The sequence below is a fragment of the Hyla sarda genome, unplaced genomic scaffold (genome assembly GCF_029499605.1).
Source record: "Hyla sarda isolate aHylSar1 unplaced genomic scaffold, aHylSar1.hap1 scaffold_2464, whole genome shotgun sequence".
Taxonomy (NCBI): domain Eukaryota; kingdom Metazoa; phylum Chordata; class Amphibia; order Anura; family Hylidae; genus Hyla; species Hyla sarda.
Genome location: NW_026609150.1, coordinates 2,831 through 27,254, shown reverse-complemented (window position 1 = coordinate 27,254; position 24,424 = coordinate 2,831). Strand labels below are relative to the sequence as shown.

Sequence of the window (24,424 nt, the reverse complement as noted above, 5' to 3'; positions counted from 1 at the left end):
ATATATTCTCTTAATATTATAGAATCATATATATTCTCTTAATATTATAGAATCATATATATTGTCTTTATATTATAGAATCATATATATTCTCTTTATATTATAGAATCATATATATTCTCTTTATATTATAGAATCTCGGGTTGTGTGCGGTATTACATCACAGTTCCACTGAAGTGAATGGGGCCAAGCTGTAATACCACACATGACCTGAGGACGGGTGTGGCATTATTTTTAGTAACAATCAGCTGTTTCTCTATTCCTGATTAACCCCTTAAATGATAGCTGCTGCCATATATCTGAGGGTGCTCGATGGCTGGAGAGACACCTCTAGGTTATAGATAGAACATACAATGGCCTTCAAGCAGACGGCTCAGCAGAGGCTGGAGGAGACCACCAGAGATAGACGTTCTCTGTATGTGAGGAATGATGTCCTCAGGACTGGTGAGATGGGGTCCTGGAAATATCTTAAAGGGGTATTCCAGCTTTATACATACCAAAGGATAGGGGGTAAGCATTCTGTGGTCGGACGCTGCCTACGAGATATGACATTACGGCCACACCCCCTCCATTTATGTCCATGGGAAGGGGCGTGAGGGCCATCCTATAGACATGAATGGAGGGGGCGTGGCGTGACATCACGAGGGGGGCATGGCGTGACATCACGAGGGGGGCATGGCGTGACATCACGTCTCGGAGGCAGCGCCTGGCACAGAATGCTTATCCCCTATTCTTTGGTATGTATAAAGCCGGAATACCCCTTTATCCATAAGAGGAAGGACGCTGCTATGTCTCCTTATTTTCTTTAGAGAAGATCCACTATCTCTACCCCAGTGACCCCATTGTTCATATGACCCAGCAGTTACCCCAGGCTGGCCCCTACCTGATAATTGTGCCCCCCCCAATGTATAGAACCTTAATGAGGAACCGGCACCATATGGCGCGCTGCACCATGCTACAAGGAAAAGAAAGAGTCGAAGGACCCGTCCATGTGTGACTCCATGGAGCCAGGCTTTATTAGGGGACACAGATCATACACATACGATCGGGTCACAATAAGTCATGTTCAGTCATTGTGATTAAAGAGCCAAGATTCTTCTTCCTGTCCTGGGGCCCCGGGAGAGCCCGGTGTATACGGAGTGGGGCCTTAACAGTTCATGCTTGGGCTCCTCTGGGAGAATCTTGAGGGTTTCTGGTGGCGGGGAGGGTGAGAGCGTGAGACCAATGACATCCAATGGGAACAACTGTGCAAGTGCCAAAAGAATGAAGACCGAGGCCGGGTGGGCCGGGGGTTACATGTTGTTCAGCTCCACCAACGTCTGGTCCAGTGTCTGCTGAATAGTCAGCTTCTCGTCCTTCGCTTCCGCCAAAGTTTCTGGAGGAACAAGCGAGACAGTAGTGACCATCTACAAGCAAAGACAACTGCACATGGCACTCTACAACGAATCGTCACCCCATACGAGGCCTCGCCCTTACTTACTGATCATACCGGGACATACCAGCGCCATGTTCCCCGGGGCGTCTGTGAGTCAAGTGAAGAGTTTCCAGCAGAAAAGGAGGAGATCAGAGAGGAAACAAGGAGCCTGGAACTTTAGGAGGACAGAAGAAGAACCATCAGGTGTAATGAGGACTGTGATGACTACAGACTGGACCCCCAGGACCAGAAACATCTAAGAGGTCATCGAGTGGACCAAGGTTCTGAAATGAACATTTCGGTCTACACAAGGGAGTTTGGCTACCAGTGGGCCTTTGCAAGGATTTTTGACTACACTAGCCAAAAAAAACAAAAAACACACATTGGTGCCCCCACGAGACCCACCGCAATAACTTGCCTCTCCCATTCCCACTCTGCCGATACGGCCATAATGTAACTCTGCTACCGGTCCACAACTCCCACAGCCTAATCCATTCCGGTTCCCCAACACTTCAGCCTGAAGTAAAGTTTACAATTCTCCTTCCAGTGAGTGGTTGAGGATTCAGATTTTTCTGCCCCTACTGGCTCGGCGCCCTAAGGCAGCTGCCTTATCAGCCTTATGGTAGCGCCGGCCATTGGTACAAGCCATCATTGTGAGGCCTTCACCTGGACGTGTTGGGATTTTTCATCATAAACTGACTTTATATACTGTGGACTATAATATTGACTTGTGATCTCAGGAGACATCCTCCTCCCCCTCCTCTGTGAGGTTCTCCAAGACTACAACTACCAGCACTACTACCACCAATGGCCACCATGACAGTGCTTGTAGGGCTTGGCACCCAACTTTTTACAAACCTTTCCTCAATGTTAGTGTCAGGTCTTCACAATCATCCTGGCATTGTATTGGGCCTACAAGGATCAGCTGAGCTATAGGGAGCTGGCCAGGTAAGTACATTAGTAATGCTCTACATATGAGGTGGGGTGGGATGAACCTATCGGTGTGAAAGAAACACAGAGACATGAAAGGACAGAAGCGATGGAGAGTAGAGAAGAACTTTATTATGCAATGATGTAACCAAACTAATGAACATGAGCAGCCAAAGCCTCCATAGAAGATGGATGACATGTCCAGGTAGGTGTCAATCAACTCTCCAGCCCCACATGATATCACACACACAACAATAATAACATCAGCAGAGTCCACTATAGATGTATGTACAAGACAGAAGGTGGAGAAAGAGGCCTCGATGTAAGGTCAGTGACCACAGACGAGAGGAGATACAGCAGGTAAGTACGGAGGGTGATCCAAGTCAATGTGCGTCTGTATGGAGGACCAGCCTGGAGGAAGCACTGGAGATGAGCAACAAGGACAGGAGAGCAGGGACATCGATAGAGGAGTCAGGGCTCACAGGGAGGTCATGTCATTGAGGGCATTATCCAGCTCCTCACTAATGGCCTTATACCTCATCTTCTGAGCATACACCTCATCTACAGAGCAGAGGAAGACAGAAGGAACAGAGAAGAGGACAGAGTCAGATGGAAGTAGAGAAGAGGCAGAAATGGGGGTCAGAGGGGAGAGAAGCTGGCCGCAAGCAAGGATGACCCAAGAAGACAACCCACCTAGAACTACCCAGCAAGAACAAGCGATTAATGACAAGCAAGCAGGACAACCCAGAAGGACCAACGGGTGAAGACAACCCCACAGGATAACCCAGAAGGACCAACAGGTGAAGACAACCCCATATGACAACCCAGTAAGGACCAACAGGTGAAGACAACCCCACAGGATAACCCAGAAGGACCAACAGGTGAAGACAACCCCACAGGATAACCCAGAAGACAAACCAGCAAAGACAACCAAAGAAGAACAAGCAAGCAGGACAACCCAGAAGGACCAACGGGTGAAGACAACCCCACAGGATAACCCAGAAGACAAAGCAGCAAAGACAACCAAAGAAGAACAAGCGATTAATGACAAGCAAGCAGGACAACCCAGAAGGACCAACGGGTGAAGACAGCCCCACAGGATAACCCAGAAGGACCAACAGGTGAAGACAACCCTATATGACAACCCAGTAAGGACCAACAGGTGAAGACAACCCCACAGGATAACCCAGAAGGACCAACAGGTGAAGACAACCCCATATGACAACCCAGTAAGGACCAACAGGTGAAGACAACCCCACAGGATAACCCAGAAGGACCAACAGGTGAAGACAACCCTACAGGATAACCCAGAAGACAAACCAGCAAAGACAACCAAAGAAGAACAAGCGATTAATGACAAGCAAGCAGGACAACCCAGAAGGACCAACGGGCGAAGACAACCCCACAGGATAACCCAGAAGGACCAACAGGTGAAGACAACCCCACAGGATAACCCAGAAGGACCAACAGGTGAAGAAAACCCCACAGGATAACCCAGAAGGACCAACGGGTGAAGACAACCCCACAGGATAACCCAGAAGGACCAACAGGTGAAGACAACCCCACAGGATAACCCAGAAGGACCAACAGGTGAAGACAACACCACAGCATAACCCAGCACAACAAACTGGTGAGGACAACCAAAGAAGAACAAGCGATTAATGACAAGCAAGCTGGATAACCCCTTAAGGACCAACAGGTGAAGGAAACCACACAGGATAAGCCAGCACAACAAACTGGTGAGGACAACCCAAAAAGAACAAGCAAGCAGGACAACCCAGTATGGACTGACAGGTGAAGACAACCCCACAAGATAACCCAGAAGACAAACCAGCAAAGACAACCAAAGAATAACAAGCGATTAATGACAACCAAGCAGGACAACCCAGTAAGGACCAACAGGCAACGAAGACCAATAATGAACTAACAAGCAAGGTCAACCCAGCAAGAACAAGCCACAAATACAACCCCAGTAGGACAAACGGGCAGAGACAACCCAGCAAGACAAAACCCCACAATGAACAAGCCAGAGATGACAACCCAGACGGACAAAGACAACCAATAAAGGACTAACAAGCATGACCAAGCCTGAAATGACAAGCCAGCAGGACAAACTGGTCAGAACACCAGGCATGGAAAACCCAACACGGCCATGAAGTGAGGACAGACGAGGCTGCACATGCAGATGATGGTAGAGACATCATGGTTTATTGAGGACTCCCATGGTCTGTATCTATGGAGGACGCGGCCGCTGTGGACCAGGGATGTCATGGGCCGCGCAGTCAGAACATAGATATGGGGGAAATGTGGCCTCAGGACAGAGAGGACACCAGGGGCCATTTTACCTTCTAAGTCATCGATGGTCTTCTCCAGCTTCGCCACTGATTTTTCTGCAAACTCGACTCTGCTTTCCGTCTAAAAAGACACAAGATTCCACGTTATAGAGTGGAGCAAGAACCGCCATGATAATTCCCAAGGTAGAAGATGGCGGCAGTCTCACCTCCTTCAGCCGCTCGGTGAGGTGTCTGATCTCGTCCTCATAGTGGTCTTCCTTAGATGAATACTATGGAGGAGACATTGAGAAGGTCAATCATCAGGACATACACCAGGGTTAGACAGGTTACAGGGTGGCACCTCCATGCATGGCACCGAGCAGGACCGGGACAGTGTAAGGTGGGTGGGGACAGTGTTAGGAGGGAGGACCGGGACCGGTTATCGCACAGCAGATAGTCCTGGATACACAAAGCACATGATACCTTATCTGCTTGAGCCTCAAGAGACTTTAGGTTATTGGTGACATTCTTCAGCTCCTCCTCCAGGTCACCACATTTACTGGATAGGAACGTGAGGGAAATGAAGCGGGGAGTGCGGGTGGGCAAGATGGAGGACGTGTGATGGGAGAAGAAGAAGGGAGAGAGAAAGGTGGAAGAGCAAAGATGAGAGAAGAAGACAGAAGCAACAACAAGGAGTCATGAGGAGGGGAGTCAGAAGATCAGCGGGTCACCCCCGACCGGAGCACCCAACGGGTCCCACCCCAGGACCGACCCTCCAAGAGTATCTCATAGACAGAGCAGAGAGAGAGGCAGAGACCTCTACAGAACAGAGGACAGAGCAGAGATGGAGTCCGCCGCTCCTCCAATACCTCCTCCTCTGCTGCTATCAGGGATTTCAGGGCCTGGTCCATGGTGCGGAGTTCTACTTCAAGTTCTCTGTACCGACTTGGGAAGGAAAAGAGGAGACTGAGAATCTGGGGCCACAGGAGACCGGGACTGTCCCCACCTTCTATATGACCCTGGGACCATGGTACCGGGACTGTGACATCCTATCCAGGACTGTGACATCACAACAAGGACTATCTCTATCTGACATCCTGTCCAGGACTGTGACATCACAACAAGGACTATATCTGACATCCTATCCAGGACTGTGACATCACAACAAGGACTATATCTGACATCCTATCCAGGACTGTGACATCACAACAAGCACTCTATCTGACATCCTATCCAGGACTGTGACATCACAACAAGGACTATCTCTATGTGACATCCTGTCCAGGACTGTGACATCACAACAAGGACTATCTCTATCTGACATCCTATCCAGGACTGTGACATCACAACAAGGACTATATCTGACATCCTATCCAGGACTGTGACATCACAACAAGGACTATATCTGACATCCTGTCCAGGACTGTGACATCACAACAAGGACTATATCTGACATCTTATCCAGGACTGTGACATCACAACAAGGACTATATCTGACATTCTATCCAGGACTGTGACATCACAACAAGGACTATATCTGACATCCTATCCAGGACTGTGACATCACAACAAGGACTATCTCTATCTGACATCCTGTCCAGGAGTGTGACATCACAACAAGGACTATATCTGACATCCTATCCAGGACTGTGACATCATAACAAGGACTATATCTGACATCCTATCCAGGACTGTGACATCACAACAAGGACCATCTCTATCTGACATCCTATCCAGGACTGTGACATCATAACAAGGACTATATCTGACATCCTATCCAGGACTGTGACATCACAACAAGGACTATATCTGACATCCTATCCAGGACTGTGACATCACAACAAGGACTATCTCTATCTGACATCCTATCCAGGACTGTGACATCATAACAAGGACTATCTCTATCTGACATCCTATCCAGGACTGTGACATCATAACAAGGACTATCTCTATCTGACATCCTATCCAGGACTGTGACATCATAACAAGGACTATATCTGACATCCTATCCAGGACTGTGACATCATAACAAGGACTATATCTGACATCCTATCCAGGACTGTGACATCATAACAAGGACTATCACTATCTGACATCCTATCCAGGACTGTGACATCACAACAAGGACTATCTCTATCTGACATCATATCCAGGACTGTGACATCACAACAAGGACTATCTCTATCTGACATCCTATCCAAAACTGTGACATCACAACAAGGACTATATCTGACATCATATCCAGGACTGTGACATCACAACAAGGACTATATCTGACATCATATCTAGGACTGTGACATCACAACAAGGACTATATCTGACATCCTATCCAGGACTGTGACATCATAACAAGGACTATATCTGACATCCTATCCAGGACTGTGACATCATAACAAGGACTATATCTGACATCCTATCCAGGACTGTGACATCATAACAAGGACTATCACTATCTGACATCATATCCAGGACTGTGACATCACAACAAGGACTATATCTGACATCATATCTAGGACTGTGACATCACAACAAGGACTATATCTGACATCCTGTCCAGGACTGTGACATCACAACAAGGACTATATCTGACATCCTGTCCAGGACTGTGACATCACAACAAGGACTATCTCTATCTGACATCCTATCCAGGACTGTGACATCATAACAAGGACTATATCTGACATCCTATCCAGGACTGTGACATCACAACAAGGACTATCTCTATCTGACATCCTATCCAAGACTGTGACATCACAACAAGGACTATATCTGACATCCTATCCAGGACTGTGACATCACAAGGACTATATCTGACATCCTATCCAGGACTGTGACATCACAACAAGGACTATCTCTATCTGACATCATATCCAGGACTGTGACATCACAACAAGGACTATATCTGACATCATATCTAGGACTGTGACATCATAACAAGGACTATATCTGACATCCTATCCAGGACTGTGACATCACAACAAGGACTATCTCTATCTGACATCCTATCCAGGACTGTGACATCACAACAAGGACTATATCTGACATGCTATCCAGGACTGTGACATCACAACAAGGACTATATCTGACATCCTATCCAGGACTGTGACATCACAACAAGGACTATCTCTATCTGACATCCTATCCAGGACCGTGACATCATAACAAGGACTATATCTGACATCCTATCCAGGACTGTGACATCACAATAAGGACTATATCTGACATCCTATCCAGGACTGTGACATCACAACAAGGACTATCTCTATCTGACATCCTATCCAGGACTGTGACATCACAACAAGGACTCTATCTGACATCATATCTAGGACTGTGACATCACAAGGACTATCTCTATCTGACATCCTATCCAGGACTGTGACATCATAACAAGGACTATCTCTATCTGACATTCTATCCAGGACTGTGACATCACAAGGACTATATCTGACATCCTATCCAGGACTGTGACATCATAACAAGGACTATATCTGACATCCTATCCAGGACTGTGACATCACAACAAGGACTATATCTGACATCATATCCAGGACTGTGACATCACAACAAGGACTATATCTGACATCATATCCAGGACTGTGACATCACAACAAGGACTATCTCTATCTGACATCCTATCCAGGACTGTGACATCACAACAAGGACTATCTCTATCTGACATCCTATCCAGGACTGTGACATCACAACAAGGACTATATCTGACATCCTATCCAGGACTGTGACATCACAACAAGGACTATATCTGACATCCTATCCAGGACTGTGACATCACAACAAGGACTATCTCTATCTGACATCCTATCCAGGACTGTGACATCACAACAAGGACTCTATCTGACATCCTATCCAGGACTGTGACATCACAACAAGGACTATATCTGACATCCTATCCAGGACTGTGACATCACAACAAGGACTCTATCTGACATCCTATCCAGGACTGTGACATCACAACAAGGACTATATCTGACATCCTATCCAGGACTGTGACATCACAACAAGGACTATATCTGACATCCTATCCAGGACTGTGACATCACAACAAGCACTCTATCTGACATCCTGTCCAGGACTGTGACATCACAAAAAGGACTATCACTATCTGACATCCTATCCAGGACTGTGACATCACAACAAGGACTATCTCTATCTGACATCCTATCCAGGACTGTGACATCATAACAAGGACTATATCTGACATCATATCCAGGACTGTGACATCACAACAAGGACCATCTCTATCTGACATCCTATCCAGGACTGTGACATCACAACAAGGACTATCTCTATCTGACATCCTATCCAGGACTGTGACATCACAACAAGGACTATATCTGACATCCTATCCAGGACTGTGACATCATAACAAGGACTATATCTGACATCATATCCAGGACTGTGACATCACAACAAGGACTATCTCTATCTGACATCCTATCCAGGACTGTGACATCACAACAAGGACTATATCTGACATCCTATCCAGGACTGTGACATCACAATAAGGACTATATCTGACATCCTATCCAGGACTGTGACATCACAACAAGGACTATATCTGACATCCTATCCAGGACTGTGACATCACAACAAGGACTATCTCTATCTGACATCCTATCCAGGACCGTGACATCATAACAAGGACTATATCTGACATCCTATCCAGGACTGTGACATCACAATAAGGACTATATCTGACATCCTATCCAGGACTGTGACATCACAACAAGGACTATCTCTATCTGACATCCTATCCAGGACTGTGACATCACAACAAGGACTCTATCTGACATCCTATCCAGGACTGTGACATCACAAGGACTATATCTGACATCCTATCCAGGACTGTGACATCATAACAAGGACTCTATCTGACATCCTATCCAGGACTGTGACATCACAACAAGGACTATATCTGACATCATATCCAGGACTGTGACATCACAACAAGGACTATCTCTATCTGACATCCTATCCAGGACTGTGACATCACAACAAGGACTATCTCTATCTGACATCCTATCCAGGACTGTGACATCACAACAAGGACTATATCTGACATCCTATCCAGGACTGTGACATCACAACAAGGACTATCTCTATCTGACATCCTATCCAGGACTGTGACATCATAACAAGGACTATATCTGACATCCTATCCAGGACTGTGACATCACAACAAGGACTCTATCTGACATCCTATCCAGGACTGTGACATCACAACAAGGACTATATCTGACATCCTATCCAGGACTGTGACATCACAACAAGGACCATCTCTATCTGACATCCTATCCAGGACTGTGACATCACAACAAGGACTATATCTGACATCCTATCCAGGACTGTGACATCATAACAAGGACTATCACTATCTGACATCATATCCAGGACTGTGACATCACAACAAGGACTATATCTGACATTCTATCCAGGACTGTGACATCACAACAAGCACTCTATCTGACATTCTATCCAGGACTGTGACATCACAACAAGGACTATATCTGACATTCTATCCAGGACTGTGACATCACAACAAGGACTATCACTATCTGACATCCTATCCAGGACTGTGACATCATAACAAGCACTCTATCTGACATTCTATCCAGGACTGTGACATCACAACAAGGACTATATCTGACATTCTATCCAGGACTGTGACATCACAACAAGGACTATCACTATCTGACATCCTATCCAGGACTGTGACATCACAACAAGCACTCTATCTGACATCCTGTCCAGGACTGTGACATCACAACAAGGACCATCTCTATCTGACATCCTATCCAGGACTGTGACATCACAAAAAGGACTATCACTATCTGACATCCTATCCAGGACTGTGACATCACAACAAGGACTATATCTGACATCATATCTAGGACTGTGACATCACAACAAGGACTATCTCTATCTGACATCCTATCCAGGACTGTGACATCATAACAAGGACTATATCTGACATCATATCCAGGACTGTGACATCACAACAAGGACCATCTCTATCTGACATCCTATCCAGGACTGTGACATCACAACAAGGACTATCTCTATCTGACATCCTATCCAGGACTGTGACATCACAACAAGGACTATATCTGACATCCTATCCAGGACTGTGACATCATAACAAGGACTATATCTGACATCATATCCAGGACTGTGACATCATAACAAGGACTATATCTGACATCCTATCCAGGACTGTGACATCACAACAAGGACTCTATCTGACATCCTATCCAGGACTGTGACATCACAACAAGGACTATCTCTATGTGACATCCTGTCCAGGACTGTGACATCACAACAAGGACTATCTCTATCTGACATCCTATCCAGGACTGTGACATCACAACAAGGACTATATCTGACATCCTATCCAGGACTGTGACATCACAACAAGCACTCTATCTGACATCCTATCCAGGACTGTGACATCACAACAAGGACTATCTCTATCTGACATCCTATCCAGGACTGTGACATCACAGCAAGGACTATATCTGACATCCTATCCAGGACTGTGACATCACAACAAGGACTATATCTGACATCCTATCCAGGACTGTGACATCACAACAAGGACTATATCTGACATCCTATCCAGGACTGTGACATCACAACAAGGACTATCTCTATCTGACATCCTGTCCAGGACTGTGACATCACAGCAAGGACTATATCTGACATCCTATCCAGGACTGTGACATCACAACAAGGACTATCTCTATCTGACATCCTATCCAGGACTGTGACATCACAACAAGGACTATATCTGACATCCTATCCAGGACTGTGACATCACAACAAGGACTATATCTGACATCCTATCCAGGACTGTGACATCACAACAAGGACTATCTCTATCTGACATCATATCCAGGACTGTGACATCACAACAAGGACTATATCTGACATCATATCTAGGACTGTGACATCACAACAAGGACTATATCTGACATCCTATCCAGGACTGTGACATCATAACAAGGACTATCACTATCTGACATCTTATCCAGGACTGTGACATCACAACAAGGACTATCTCTATCTGACATCCTATCCAGGACTGTGACATCACAACAAGGACTATATCTGACATCCTATCCAGGACTGCGACATCACATCAAGGACTATATCTGACATCCTATCCAGGACTGTGACATCACAACAAGGACTATCACTATCTGACATCCTATCCAGGACTGTGACATCACAACAAGGACTATATCTGACATCATATCCAGGACTGTGACATCACAACAAGGACTATCTCTATCTGACATCCTATCCAGGACTGTGACATCACAAAAAGGACTATCACTATCTGACATCATATCTAGGACTGTGACATCACAACAAGGACTATATCTGACATTCTATCCAGGACTGTGACATCACAACAAGGACTATCTCTATCTGACATCCTATCCAGGACTGTGACATCACAAAAAGGACTATCACTATCTGACATCATATCTAGGACTGTGACATCACAACAAGGACTATATCTTACATCCTGTCCAGGACTGTGACATCACAACAAGGACTATATCTGACATCCTATCCAGGACTGTGACATCACAACAAGGACTATATCTGACATCCTATCCAGGACTGTGACATCACAACAAGGACTATATCTGACATCCTATCCAGGACTGTGACATCATAACAAGGACTATCACTATCTGACATCCTATCCAGGACTGTGACATCACAACAAGGACTATATCTGACATCCTATCCAGGACTGTGACATCATAACAAGGACTATCACTATCTGACATCCTATCCAGGACTGTGACATCACAACAAGGACTATCTCTATCTGACATCCTATCCAGGACTGCGACATCACATCAAAGACTATATCTGACATCCTATCCAGGACTGTGACATCACAACAAGGACTCTATCTGACATCCTATCCAGGACTGTGACATCACAACAAGGACTATGTCTATATGACATCCTATCCAGGACTGTGACATCACAACAAGGACTATATCTGACATCCTATCCAGGACTGTGACATCACAACAAGGACTATCTCTATCTGACATCCTATCCAGGACTGTGACATCACAACAAGGACTATCTCTATCTGACATCCTGTCCAGGACTGTGATATCATAACAAGGACTATATCTGACATCCTATCCAGGACTGTGACATCACAACAAGGACTATATCTGACATCCTGTCCAAAACTGTGACATCACAACAAGGACTATCTCTATCTGACATCATATCCAGGACTGTGACATCACTGGAAAGAGTACAAAAGGGGTTAAATGGGCACTCTTATTAAAACTCATTTTTGCTATTGCTCCTTATGGTAAATAAATAATATTCATAAAATACTTTGTTTTAAAAAAAAAATGAAGTTTTCTATGTTTTATTTGTGCTTAAAAAAAAGCTCCAGAGCTCATTATCCCCCATATTATATACAGACAGGAAGTGCAGCCTGGAGTGCTGAGGGGGGGGGGTGTGTCCAGCCTCATCCAATCACAGCTCCTCTCACACTTAACTGCCATATGCTGTTGGCTGGACACACCCCCCCCCCCCCCCCCCCCTCAGCACTCTGGAGCTCTGAGCTCTGGAGCTTTTTTTAAGCACAAATAAAACATAGAAAACTTCATTTTTTTTTTTAAAACAAAGTATTTTATGAATATTATTTATTTACCATAAGGAGCAATAGCAAAAATGAGTTTTAATAAGAGTTACCCTTTAAGGTTATAACAGGGAGTAATGTGGCCTATGGGGGATTTACACTGGGGGGTAGAGGCCTATTGGAGAGGGGAGGGGGGTTATACTGGGGTTAGAGGCCTATGGGGGGATTATACTGGGGTAGAGGCCTATGGGGGGATTATACTGGGGTAGAGGCCTATGGGGGGTTATACTGGGGTAGAGGCCTATGGGGGGGTTATACTGGGGGTAGAGGCCTATGGGGGGGTTATACTGGGGGATTATACTGGGGGTAGAGGCCTATGGGGGGGTTATACTGGGGGTAGAGGCCTATGGGGGGGTTATACTGGGGGTAGAGGCCTATGGGGGGTTATACTGGAGTAGAGGCATATGGGGGGGTTATACTGGGGGTAGAGGCCTATGGGGGGGTTATACTGGGGGTTATACTGGGGTAGAGGCCTATGGGGGGTTATACTGGAGTAGAGGCCTATGGGGGGTTATACTAGGGGATTATACTGGGGTAGAGGCCTATGGGGGGTTATATTGGGGGATTATACTGGGGTAGAGGCCTATGGGGGGGGGGTTATGCTGGGGGGTTATACTGGGGTAGAGGCCTATGGGGGGGTTATACTGGGGGATTATACTGGGGGTAGAGGCCTATGGGGGGGTTATACTGGGGGTAGAGGCCTATGGGGGGGTTATACTGGGGGTAGAGGCCTATGGGGGGTTATACTGGAGTAGAGGCATATGGGGGGGGGGGTTATACTGGGGGGATTATACTGGGGGTAGAGGCCTATGGGGGGGTTATACTAGGGTAGAGGCCTATGGGGGGGTTATACTGGAGTAGAGGCCTATGGGGGGTTATATTGGGGGATTATACTGGGGTAGAGGCCTATGGGGGGGGGGGTTATACTGGGGGGTTATACTGGGGTAGAGGCCTATGGGGGGGTTATACTAGGGGATTATTCTGGAGTAGAGGCCTATGGGGGGTTATATTGGGGGATTATACTGGGGTAGAGGCCTATGGGGGGGTTATACTGGGGGGTTATACTGGGGTAGAGGCCTATGGGGGGGTTATACTGGGGTAGAGGCCTATGGGGGGGTTATACTGGGGGATTATACTGGGGTGGAGGCCTATGGGGGGGGTTATACTGGGGGTAGAGGCCTATGGGGGGGTTATACTGGGGGATTATACTGGGGGTAGAGGCCTATGGGGGGGTTATACTGGGGGTTATACTGGGGTAGAGGCCTATGGGGGGGGTTATACTGAGGTAGAGGCCTATGGGGGGGTTATACTGGGGGTTATACTGGGGTAGAGGCCTATGGGGGGGTTATACTGGGGGTTATACTGGGGTAGAGGCCTATGGGGGGGTTATACTGGGGGTTATACTGGGGTAGAGGCCTATGGAGGGGTTATACTGGGGGTTATACTGGGGTAGAGGCTTATGGGGGGGTTATACTGGGGGATTATACTGGGGTAGAGGCCTATGGGGGGGTTATACTGGGGGTTATACTGGGGTAGAGGCCTATGGGGGGTTATACTGGGGGTTATACTGGGGTAGAGGCCTATGGGGGGGTTATACTGGGGGTTACACTGGGATAGAGGCCTATGGGGGGGGGTTATACTGGGGGTTATACTGGGGTAGAGGCCTATGGGGGGGTTATACTGGGGTAGAGGCCTATGGGGGGTTATACTGGGGGTTATACTGGGGTAGAGGCCTATGGGGGGGTTATACTGGGGGATTATACTGGGGTAGAGGCCTATAAGGGGGTTATACTGGGGGATTATACTGGGGTAGAGGCCTATGGGGGGTTATACTGGGGTAGAGGCCTATGGGGGGGGGGTTATACTGAGGTAGAGGCCTATGGGGGGGGGGGGTTATACTGGGGGTTATACTGGGGTAGAGGCCTATGGGGGGGTTATACTGGGGTAGAGGCCTATGGGGGGGTTATACTGGGGTAGAGGCCTATGGGGGGGTTAAACTGGGGGATTATACTGTGGTAGAGACCTATGGGGGGGGGTTATACTGGGGTAGAGGCCTATGGGGGGGATTATACTGGGGTAGAGGCCTATGGGGGGTTATACTGGGGGTTATACTGGGGTAGAGGCCTATGGGGGGGGTTATACTGGGGTAGAGGCATATGGGGGGGGGTTATACTGGGGGTTATACTGGGGTAGAGGCCTATAGGGGGGGTTATACTGGGGGTTATACTGGGGTAGAGGCCTATGGGGGGGTTATACTGGGGTAGAGGCCTATGGGGGGGGGTTATACTGGGGTAGAGGCCTATGGGGGGGGGGGTTATACTGGGGTAGAGGCCTATGGGGGGGGGGTTATACTGGGGTAGAGGCCTATGGGGGGGGGGGTTATACTGGGGTAGAGGCCTATGGGGGGGTTATACTGGGGGTTATACTGGGGTAGAAGCCTATGGGGGGTTATACTGGGGTAGAGGCCAATGGGGGGGGGGTTATACTGGGGGATTATACTGGGGGTAGAGGCCTATGGGGGGGTTATACTGGGGGTTATACTGGGGGTAGAGGCCTATGGGGGGGTTATACTGGGGGATTATACTGGGGGTAGAGGCCTATGGGGGGGTTATACAGGGGGTTATACTGGGGTAGAGGCCTATGGGGGGTTATACTGGGGTAGAGGCCTATGGGGGGGTTATACTGGGGGTTATACTGGGGTAGAGGCCTATGGGGGGGTTATACTGGGGGTTATACTGGGGAAGAGGCCTATGGGGGGGTTATACTGGGGGATTATACTGGGGTAGAGGCCTATGGGGGGGTTATACTGGGGGATTATACTGGGAGTAGAGGCCTATGGGGGGTTATACTGGGGGTTATACTGGGGTAGAGGCCTATGGGGGGGGTTATACTGGGGTAGAGGCCTATGGGGGGGTTATACTGGGGTAGAGGCCTATGGGGGGGGATTATACTGGGGTAGAGGCCTATGGAGGGGTTATACTGGGGGTTATACTGGGGTAGAGGCCTATGGGGGGGGGTTATACTGGGGGTTATACTGGGGTAGAGGCCTATGGGGGGGATTATACTGGGGGTTATACTGGGGTAGAGGCCTATGGGGGGTTATACTGGGGGTTATACTGGGGTAGAGGCCTATGGGGGGTTATACTGGGGTAGAGGCCTATGGGGGGTTATACTGGGGGTTATACTGGGGTAGAGGCCTATGGGGGGTTATACTGGGGTAGAGGCCTATGGGGGGTTATACTGGGGGTTATACTGGGGTAGAGGCCTATGGGGGGGGTTATACTGGGGGTTATACTGGGGTAGAGGCCTAAGGGGGGGTATACTGGGGGTTATACTGGGGTAGAGGCCTATGGGGGGATTATACTGGGGGTAGAGGCCTATGGGGGGGTTATACTGGGGTAGAGGCCTATGGGGGGGTTATACTGGGGGTTATACTGGGGTAGAGGCCTATGGGGGGGTTATACTGGGGTAGAGGCCTATGGGGGGGTTATACTGGGGGTTATACTGGGGTAGAGGCCTATGGGGGGTTATACTGGGGGATTATACTGGGGTAGAGGCCTATGGGGGGTTATACTGGGGGTTATACTGGGGTAGAGGCCTATGGGGGGTTATACTGGGGGATTATACTGGGGTAGAGGCCTATGGGGGGGTTATACTGGGGGTTATACTGGGGTAGAGGCCTATGGGGGGGTTATACTGGGGTAGAGGCCTATGGGGGGGTTATACTGGGGGTTATACTGGGGTAGAGGCCTATGGGGGGGTTATACTGGGGGTTATACTGAGGTAGAGGCCTATGGGGGGGTTATACTGGGGTAGAGGCCTATGGGGGGGTTATACTGGGGGGGTTATACTGGGGTAGAGGCCTATGGGGGGTTATACTGGGGGTTATACTGGGGTAGAGGCCTATGGGGGGGTTATACTGGGGGATTATACTGGGGTAGAGGCCTATGGGGGGGTTATACTGGGGGTTATACTGGGGTAGAGGCCTATGGGGGGGTTATACTGGGGGTTATACTGGGGTAGAGGCCTATGGGGGGGTTATACTGGGGGTTATACTGGGGTAGAGGCCTATGGGGGGGTTATACTGGGGGTTATACTGGGGTAGAGGCCTATGGGGGGTTATACTGGGGGTTATACTGGGGTAGAGGCCTATGGGGGGATTATACTGGGGGTTATACTGGGGTAGAGGCCTATGGGGGGATTATACTGGGGGTTATACTGGGGTAGAGGCCTATGGGGGGGGTTATACTGGGGGTTATACTGGGGTAGAGGCCTATGGGGGGGGTTATACTGGGGGTTATACTGGGGTAGAGGCCTATGGGGGGAGTTATACTGGGGGTTATACTGGGGTAGAGGCCTATGGGGGGATTATACTGGGGGTTATACTGGGGTAGAGGCCTATGGGGGGGTTATACTGGGGTAGAGGCCTATGGGGGGGTTATACTGGGGTAGAGGCCTATGGGGGGGTTATACTGGGGTAGAGGCCTATGGGGGGGTTATACTGGGGTAGAGGCCTATGGGGGGGTTATACTGGGGGTTATACTGGGGTAGAGGCCTATGGGGGGGTTATACTGGGGGTTATACTGGGGTAGAGGCCTATGGGGGGGTTATACTGGGGGTTATACTGGGGTAGAGGCCTATGGGGGGGTTATACTGGGGGTTATACTGGGGTAGAGGCCTATGGGGAACATAATGGAGAAGATTTATGAACCCTGTGTAGTGAAGAGCGGTGCAGTTGCCCATAGCAACCAATCAGATCACTGCTTTCATTAAAAAAAAGGCCTCTGGAAAATGAAAGAAGCGATCTGATTGGTTGCTATGGGCAACTGCAGCCTCCATCACCTGACATGAAGAGCACTGACCCCTCCACACATCACTTACCTCTCAGCCACCTCAGCCCGCTCCTCAGATCGCTCCAATTCTCCTTCTATTACCACCAGTTTACGAGCAACCTACAACACAAGAGATGAGACACGTGACAACATGGTAGGTAGGTAGCCCCTGTGTACTGATAAGACAGGACCATGGTAGGTAGGTAACCCCTGTGTACTGATATGACAGGACCATGGTAGGTAGGTAGCCCCTGTGTACTGATATGGCAGGACCATGGTAGGTAGGTAGCCCCCGTGTACTGATATGACAGGACCATGGTAGGTAGGTAGCCCCTGTGTACCGATATGACAGGACCATGGTAGGTAGGTAGCCCCTGTGTACTGATAAGACAGGACCATGGTAGGTAGGTAGCCCCTGTGTACTGATAAGACAGGACCATGGTAGGTAGGTAGCCCCGGTGTACTGATAAGACAGGAGCATGGTAGGTAGGTAGCCCCTGTGTACTGATATGACAGGACCATGGTAGGTAGGTAGCCCCTGTGTACCGATATGACAGGACCATGGTAGGTAGGTAGCCCCTGTGTACTGATAAGACAGGACCATGGTAGGTAGGTAGCCCCTGTGTACTGATAAGACAGGACCATGGTAGGTAGGTAGCCCCGGTGTACTGATAAGACAGGAGCATGGTAGGTAGGTAGCCCCTGTGTACTGATATGACAGGACCATGGTAGGTAGGTAGCCCCGGTGTACTGATATGACAGGAGCATGGTAGGTAGGTAGCCCCTGTGTACTGATAAGACAGGACCATGGTAGGTAGGTAGCCCCTGTGTACTGATATGACAGGACCATGGTAGGTAGGTAGCCCCTGTGTACTGATATGACAGGACCATGGTAGGTAGGTAGCCCCTGTGTACTGATAAGACAGGACTATGGTAGGTAGGTAGCCCCTGTGTACTGATATGACAGGACCATGGTAGGTAGGTAGCCCCTGTGTACTGATATGACAGGACCATGGTAGGTAGGTAGCCCCTGTGTACTGATATGACAGGACCATGGTAGGTAGGTAGCCCCTGTGTACTGATATGACAGGACCATGGTAGGTAGGTAGCCCCTGTGTACTGATAAGACAGGACCATGGTAGGTAGGTAGGCCCTGTGTACTGATATGACAGGACCATGGTAGGTAGGTAGCCCCTGTGTACTGATATGACAGGACCATGGTAGGTAGGTAGCCCCTGTGTACTGATATGACAGGACCATGGTAGGTAGGTAGCCCCTGTGTACTGATATGACAGGACCATGGTAGGTAGGTAGCCCCTGTGTACTGATATGACAGGACCATGGTAGGTAGGTAGCCCCTGTGTACTGATATGACAGGACCATGGTAGGTAGGTAGCCCCTGTGTACTGATATGACAGGACCATGGTAGGTAGGTAGCCCCTGTGTACTGATATGACAGGACCATGGTAGGTAGGTAGCCCCTGTGTACTGATATGACAGGACCATGGTAGGTAGGTAGCCCCTGTGTACTGATATGACAGGACCATGGTAGGTAGGTAGCCCCTGTGTACTGATAAGACAGGACCATGGTAGGTAGGTAGCCCCTGTGTACTGATAAGACAGGAGCATGGTAGGTAGGTAGCCCCTGTGTACTGATATGACAGGACCATGGTAGGTAGGTAGCCCCTGTGTACCGATATGACAGGACCATGGTAGGTAGGTAGCCCCTGTGTACTGATAAGACAGGACCATGGTAGGTAGGTAGCCCCTGTGTACTGATAAGACAGGACCATGGTAGGTAGGTAGCCCCGGTGTACTGATAAGACAGGAGCATGGTAGGTAGGTAGCCCCTGTGTACTGATATGACAGGACCATGGTAGGTAGGTAGCCCCGGTGTACTGATATGACAGGAGCATGGTAGGTAGGTAGCCCCTGTGTACTGATAAGACAGGACCATGGTAGGTAGGTAGCCCCTGTGTACTGATATGACAGGACCATGGTAGGTAGGTAGCCCCTGTGTACTGATATGACAGGACCATGGTAGGTAGGTAGCCCCTGTGTACTGATAAGACAGGACTATGGTAGGTAGGTAGCCCCTGTGTACTGATATGACAGGACCATGGTAGGTAGGTAGCCCCTGTGTACTGATATGACAGGACCATGGTAGGTAGGTAGCCCCTGTGTACTGATATGACAGGACCATGGTAGGTAGGTAGCCCCTGTGTACTGATATGACAGGACCATGGTAGGTAGGTAGCCCCTGTGTACTGATAAGACAGGACCATGGTAGGTAGGTAGGCCCTGTGTACTGATATGACAGGACCATGGTAGGTAGGTAGCCCCTGTGTACTGATATGACAGGACCATGGTAGGTAGGTAGCCCCTGTGTACTGATATGACAGGACCATGGTAGGTAGGTAGCCCCTGTGTACTGATATGACAGGACCATGGTAGGTAGGTAGCCCCTGTGTACTGATATGACAGGACCATGGTAGGTAGGTAGCCCCTGTGTACTGATATGACAGGACCATGGTAGGTAGGTAGCCCCTGTGTACTGATATGACAGGACCATGGTAGGTAGGTAGCCCCTGTGTACTGATATGACAGGACCATGGTAGGTAGGTAGCCCCTGTGTACTGATATGACAGGACCATGGTAGGTAGGTAGCCCCTGTGTACTGATATGACAGGACCATGGTAGGTAGGTAGCCCCTGTGTACTGATATGACAGGACCATGGTAGGTAGGTAGCCCCTGTGTACTGATGTCACGTGACCCCCCCGGAGTACTTACCTCCTCATATTTCCTGTCGGAGTCCTCAGCGACATGTTTGGCCTCCTTGAGCTGTAGGTCCTGGTCGTGCATCTTCTCCTCATCCTTGGACGCCCGGTTCTCTATGACCTTCATCCCTCTGGAAGACATAGACGGAGGTAAGTCACAAAGTGCCGGAGGGGTCAGTGGTGCAACAGTCTGCAGAGAGGTCAGTGGTGCCACAGTCTGCAGAGAGGTCAATGGTGCCACAGTCTGCAGAGAGGTCAGTGGTGCCACAGTCTGCAGAGAGGTCAGTGGTGCAACAGTCTGCAGAGAGGTCAGTGGTGCCACAGTCTGCAGAGAGGTCAGTGGTGCAACAGTCTGCAGAGGAAGTCAGTGGTGCAACAGTCTGCAGAGAGGTCAGTGGTGCAACAGTCTGCAGAGAGGTCAGTGGTGCAACAGTCTGCAGAGAGGTCAGTGGTGCAACAGTCTGCAGAGAGGTCAGTGGTGCAACAGTCTGCAGAGGAAGTCAGTGGTGCAACAGTCTGCAGAGGAGGTCAGTGGTGCAACAGTCTGCAGAGGAGGTCAGTGGTGCCACAGTCTGCAGAGAGGTCAGTGGTGCCACAGTCTGCAGAGAGGTCAGTGGTGCAACAGTCTGCAGAGAGGTCAGTGGTGCAACAGTCTGCAGGGAGGTCAGTGGTGCCACAGTCTGCAGAGAGGTCAGTGGTGCAACAGTCTGCAGAGAGGTCAGTGGTGCCACAGTCTGCAGAGAGGTCAGTGGTGCAAAAGTCTGCAGAGAGGTCAGTGGTGCCACAGTCTGCAGAGAGGTCAGTGGTGCAACAGTCTGCAGAGAGGTCAGTGGTGCCACAGTCTGCAGAGAGGTCAGTGGTGCCACAGTCTGCAGAGAGGTCAGTGGTGCAACAGTCTGCAGAGAGGTCAGTGGTGCAACAGTCTGCAGAGAGGTCAGTGGTGCCACAGTCTGCAGAGGAAGTCAGTGGTGCAACAGTCTGCAGAGGAAGTCAGTGGTGCAACAGTCTGCAGAGGAAGTCAGTGGTGCAACAGTCTGCAGAGGAGGTCAGTGGTGCAACAGTCTGCAGAGGAAGTCAGTGGTGCAAAAGTCTGCAGGGAGGTCAGTGGTGCAACAGTCTGCAGCGGAAGTCAGTGATGCAACAGTCTGCAGAGGAAGTCAGTGGTGCAACAGTCTGCAGGGAGGTCAGTGGTGCAACAGTCTGCAGGGAGGTCAGTGGTGCAACAGTCTGCAGAGGAAGTCAGGGGTGCAACAGTCTGCAGAGGAAGTCAGTGGTGCAACAGTCTGCAGAGGAGGTTAGTGGGGTGACAGTCTGCAGGGAGGTCAGTGGTGCAACAGTCTGCAGGGAGGTCAGTGGTGCAACAGTCTGCAGAGGAAGTCAGTGGTGCAAAGGTCTGCAGGGAGGTCAGTGGTGCAACAGTCTGCAGAGGAAGACAGTGATGCAACAGTCTGCAGAGGAAGTCAGTGGTGCAACAGTCTGCAGGGAGGTCAGCGGTTTAACAGTCTGCAGGGAGGTCAGCGGTGTAACAGTCTGCAGGGAGGTCAGCGGTGTAACAGTCTGCAGGGAGGTCAGCGGTGTAACAGTCTGCAGGCCCCACCTCTCGCTCTCGTCCACAGCTTTCTCGGTCTCCTCCAGCTTCTGCAGGGCTGTGGCTAGCCTCTCCTGGGCCCGGTCCAGCTCCTCCTCCACCAGCTGGATACGTCTGTTCAGAGACGCCACATCCGCCTCCGCCTGAAACATGGAACAGCAGAATAGTGAGTGCGGGCCGGAAGAGGGGGCGCTGCACTACAGGTATACACTGAGACAACTGGGCAGGATAGGATCTAACCCCAGGAGCTACCCCATCATTACACCCCCGGGGGCCGCCGACCCCCAACATTACACCCCCAGGGCCCGCCAACCCCATCATTATACCCCGGGGGCTGACACCCAACATAATACCCCTGGGGGCCGACACCCAACATTATACCCCGGGGGCTGACACCCAACATAATACCCCTGGGGGCCGACACCCAACTTAATACCCCAGGGGGCCGCCAACCCCATCATTATACCCCGGGGGCTGACACCCAACATAATACCCCTGGGGGGCGACACCCAACATTATACCCCGGGGGCTGACACCCAACATAATACCCCTGGGGGCCGACACCCAACATTATACCCCGGGGGCTGACACCCAACATAATACCCCCGGGGGCCGACACCCAACTTAATACCCCGGGGGCTGACACCCAACATAATACCCCCGGGGGCCGACACCCAACATTATACCCCGGGGGCTGACACCCAACATAATACCCCTGGGGGCCGACACCCAACATTATACCCCGGGGGCTGACACCCAACATAATACCCCTGGGGGCCGACACCCAACATTATACCCCGGGGGCTGACACCCAACATAATACCCCCGGGGGCCGACACCCAACTTAATACCCCAGGGGGCCGCCAACCCCATCAATATACCCCCAGGGACCGACACCCATCATTATACCCCAGGGGCCGACACCCAACTTAATACCCCCGGGGGCTGACACCCAACATTACACCCCCCGGGGGCCGCCAACCCCATGAATATACCCCCAGGGGCCGACACCCATCATTATACCCAGGGGGCTGACACCCAACATAATACCCCCGGGGGCCGCCAACCCCATCAATATACCCCCAGGAGCCGACACCCATCATTATACCCCGGGGGCCGACACCCAACCTAATACCCCCGGGGGCCGACACCCAACTTAATACCCCAGGGGGCCGCCAACCCCATCAATATACCCCCAGGGGCCGACACCCAACTTAATACCCCTGGGGGCTGACACCCAACATAATACCCCGGGGGCCGACACCCAACATAATACCCCCGGGGGCCGCCAACCCCATCAATATACCCCCAGGGGCCGACACCCATCATTATACCTCGGGGGCCGACACCCATTATTATACCCCGGGGGCCGACACCCAACATAATACCCCCGGGGGCCGCCAACCCCATCAATATACCCCCAGGGGCCAACACCCATCATTATACCTCGGGGGCCGACACCCAACTTAATACCCCCGGGGGCCGACACCCAACATTATACCCCGGGGGCTGACACCCAACATTATACCCCCGGGGGCCGACACCCAACATTATAACCCGGGGGCTGACACCCAACATAATACCCCGGGGGCCAACACCCAACTTAATACCCCAGGGGGCCGCCAACCCCATCAATATACCCCCAGGGGCCGACACCCATCATTATACCCCAGGGGCCGACACCCAACTCAATACCCCCGGGGGCTGACACCCAACATTACATCCCCGGGGGCCGCCAACCCCATGAATATACCCCCAGGTGCCGACACCCATCATTATACCCCGGGGGCAGACACCCAACTTAATACCCCAGGGGGCCGACACCCAACATTATACCCCGGGGGCCGACACCCAACATAATACCCCCAGGGACCGCCAACCCCATCAATATACCCCCAGGGG

The 24,424-nt window shown here is 50.1% G+C and overlaps 1 protein-coding gene across 1 annotated transcript; it reads right to left on the bottom strand.

The window, feature by feature from the left end:
* Positions 1-989: 989 nt before the first annotated feature.
* LOC130323338 (tropomyosin beta chain-like) lies at positions 990-22,665 on the bottom strand (the record flags this gene model as incomplete). Its single annotated transcript, XM_056553135.1, is given in 7 exon segments — positions 990-1,375; positions 4,690-4,759; positions 4,845-4,907; positions 5,487-5,562; positions 18,206-18,276; positions 20,948-21,065; positions 22,532-22,665. Coding segments are annotated over 7 exon segments (615 nt in total), but the record flags the coding sequence as incomplete, so codon positions are not given.
* Between the last annotated feature and the right edge of the window lie 1,759 nt (positions 22,666-24,424).